At 38.1% G+C, this 3344-nt stretch overlaps 1 protein-coding gene across 1 annotated transcript in view; it reads left to right on the top strand.

Annotated features, from left to right (window-relative positions):
• cog5 (component of oligomeric golgi complex 5) overlaps window positions 1-3344 on the top strand; it is a 78230-nt gene that overhangs the window by 69957 nt on the left and 4929 nt on the right. The window contains exons 20-21 of the mRNA XM_016512162.1: window positions 1628-1754; window positions 2132-2211. Of these exons, the coding sequence (XP_016367648.1) occupies window positions 1628-1754; window positions 2132-2211 (207 nt within the window). The remainder of the gene's footprint in view (window positions 1-1627; window positions 1755-2131; window positions 2212-3344) is intronic.

Raw genomic sequence — 3344 nt, 5'->3', positions numbered from 1 at the left:
CACAATGTTGAAAAAGCATTTTCAGAAACAACGTTTGGATTTGAAATCAAAATAATGGATAAATGTTGGGTGTGGTAAACAGCCGCGGATCAGGAGCGGACTGCAAACGCGTCCTGTGCGAAAGCAAAATGAGTCCGTGCTGCTGTATACGCACTGCAGACGGAGTACGTGTGAACTTGGCGCAACAAATCTAGTTCAACATCTGAGGCAACGCCACCAATGCATGGCAAAAAAAAATCCCTGGACGCGGGATTTTTTTTTTCTTTTTTCTGCCATATACATAGACATTTTGTTACACCTTTACTTAGTGATTATTTTGCCTTATATCTGTTCTAGAGACATGTTACAGCTTTTTGATAAAGCTCTAATTGGTTTTCTTTTGGAAATATGTTTCAAATTCACACTGAATGCATTAATGACTGTAAAGCATGTCTGTGTGTGTCAAAATCGTGATTAAAAACGAAATCGCGATAGTTTTTTTTTTGTCCATATCGCACAGCCCTAGTTTTTTTCCATACTCATAAGCTTGTTTGATTAAATATAGCCTCTCAGCTAATAGAGTACAGGGACATAGTTACCCTCTACAGTAGACATGCAGTTTAAATTTTGAGTTGATTCATGAAGTATCTTGTGATTCTTTCCTTTTTTGACTTGGGGTTGCATATGAAAAGGATGTTTGCTATGGAAGTATCAGTACTACTATTACTATTGTAGAGGCTTCTGTCTTCTGCATTCTTGTTAGTGTATTGCTTTTATTGCTGGCTGAGCAAAACTGGTTACACTATTACTTACAACGCCTTTACTTACCCAAGCAATCAGATATATGATTTTGGCTGGTGAATGATAAAATGTATAAAATGCATAGACTTGCATTGTTTTCCATTCATGAAAATAGTGATGCAATTAAAATGATTTAAAATAAGATTCATAATATAATAAGATTCACTTTGCGATCTCATATTGCATCTGTACTTACCGCAGTTTTTACTTACCTACAGCAAGTGATTGGATGTGTGATTTCTGGCTGGTGAACGATAACATGTATAAAAAATGCATAGATTTGCATTGTTTTCCACTTTTTTTAATAAAACTCATAATATAATCAGATTCACTTTACAATCTCATTATACAGTATTCAAGTACTGCATAAGTTGTACTTACCGCAGTTTGTTGAGAAGAGATGATTGGTTAGTTGAGAGTATGATTTTTGGTTGGCGAGGAGAAAATACGTATTAAAAAAAAGCATAGACTTGCATTGTTTTCCATTTATGAAAATAGTGGTGCAGTTAAAATGATTTAAAATAAGATTCACTCTACAATCTTATATTGTATTCAAGCACTGCATAGCACAAAAATAAATCTAAGATTAGACTGAAACTGGGACTTTTTTTGTTACTGAAATGTCATTTGCATCTTGTCAGCAGCGAGTAGATATCTGCTGTGAACCCGCTGGAGGACGTCATATGAGCTCCACTTTAACATGTCACAGACATTTGGTGAATTTTATTTGACGTTTTTTTTCATATGCACCTACCTTTCAAATCTTCAGCATTCATTTCAGGCTCTAAATTACACCCGGATTGTGATTCCCGGTGAATATGAATATATTTGTCTGTCTCTGTTTCAGACCACTGCTGTTTCAAACGAGTGAGCACATCGCTAGCAGTCAAGCGCTGGGAGATTTGATTCCATACAGCACCATATTGCATTTCCTGTTCACTCGTGCCCCGGCTGAACTCAAATCACCACATCAGGTACACACACACACAGTCGCACTAATGCGGAGAGATGAAAACCTCTTGGTTATAGATCCTCAAGGATTGAGGTTTTAGGTTTGGGTGTTAGTGAGCAAAAGGTTTTTGAGGCCAGATCCTGTTTATTATGCCCTTGAGCGGGGCAATTCACCTCAAGTTGCCCCATCGCGACTGTCCCTGTGATTGACCTACTGTAAGCTGCTTTAGATAAAAGCTTCTGCTAAATGACACATTTCATTTTGAGTGCTCAAACTGGAAAAGATGAAGATATTTTTAGCCATTTTATAAAATGAGGGTTCTCTAAAATAGCTTTAGCATGGGCGGATTTGTATAGCTCTTGTGTACCACTAATACTGCTTGCTTTCCCTTATAAACAGAGAGCGGAGTGGTCAATCTCTCGCTATTCTCAATGGCTGGATGACCATCCATCAGAAAAGGACCGTCTCACTCTTATTAGGTAAGATCTAAGGCTCAAAATTGCAAAACAATTGCCACCGCTTTTACAATAAACCTTTCCAGTGACACCCTCTGGTGTAATGCCAGTTTGCTCTAATTTAGTTAGTAGTTTTGTTTTCAACTCTTTAACCCATCAAAATAGAAATGTCAGGCTTCCCAAAATCACAGAAAACCTGGGGCCTGTACCGTGAAGCCGGATTAGCTGGCTAGCCAGGTAAATTTCAGTTTAGTTTGCACTAATCCTGGGTTTTAGGTACCATGAATGTGGCTTGGCTTTTAATGGTGTTCATCACTGTAGTAACTTACACTCCACAGCTAACCTACTCCGGGGCAGGTTATGTTCTGGTTTAGAGATCTCAAACCAAAATTTGACCAATCAGCTTCAAGCAAAGTGACACATGTCTGACACATAGACTGTAAAAAAAGATGGACGACGCGTCTCCTATTCCTTCCACTATAGAAAAGTGAAGCCAAAGCATCTCAGTATGGCCGCTGCCATCTTGAGTAAATGACGTCATTTGGATCCAGAGTCTGCGCAGTAGAGATTCGTTTGGAGCCAGAGTCTGCGCAGTAGAGTCGTGAGGTGGAGCCGCGGTATCAAACTCCCGCCCAAACTCCCGCAGACCCAATCAACCATAACGACACACCCCGTTTTTATAGCATCAAATTACTAGCTAAAATCAAACTTATCACAAAAACAAACAATTTAACATATATCAGCGTGATAACAACTACCTTAAATGACCAAAACCATCTTTCAGAAAATTGTACTGGAAGCGTAATTAATTTTTTTATTTTGACTCAACTCCCATGCGTTTACATGGAGAGGGTGGGGTTTATGACCTGTACTGCAGCCAGCCACTAGGGGGCGATCAAAGAGCCCGCAGCTTCACTTTTCAGGACGTGTGAGGCACACCTGGTCTGACGCAATAAAGCCACTCCCCCAGTTTCTCTTACTCCAAATTAAAGGATGCTACATAGTAAAACATTTTTAAAGATAAAATTGTCTGATTTTTAGAGATGATTATTTTTTATAATTATTTGATATGATTTATATAATTATTATACCCTTAATCCATTACACAAGCTAGCTTAGTTTAATAGTAATTATTAAGCTTTTATTTTAAATTAATA

The sequence above is a fragment of the Sinocyclocheilus rhinocerous genome, unplaced genomic scaffold (genome assembly GCF_001515625.1).
Source record: "Sinocyclocheilus rhinocerous isolate Xijiao unplaced genomic scaffold, SAMN03320098_v1.1 scaffold475, whole genome shotgun sequence".
Classification (NCBI taxonomy): domain Eukaryota; kingdom Metazoa; phylum Chordata; class Actinopteri; order Cypriniformes; family Cyprinidae; genus Sinocyclocheilus; species Sinocyclocheilus rhinocerous.
The sequence above is the reverse complement of the archived record's forward strand: the minus strand, read 5'-3'. Positions and strand labels throughout refer to the sequence as shown.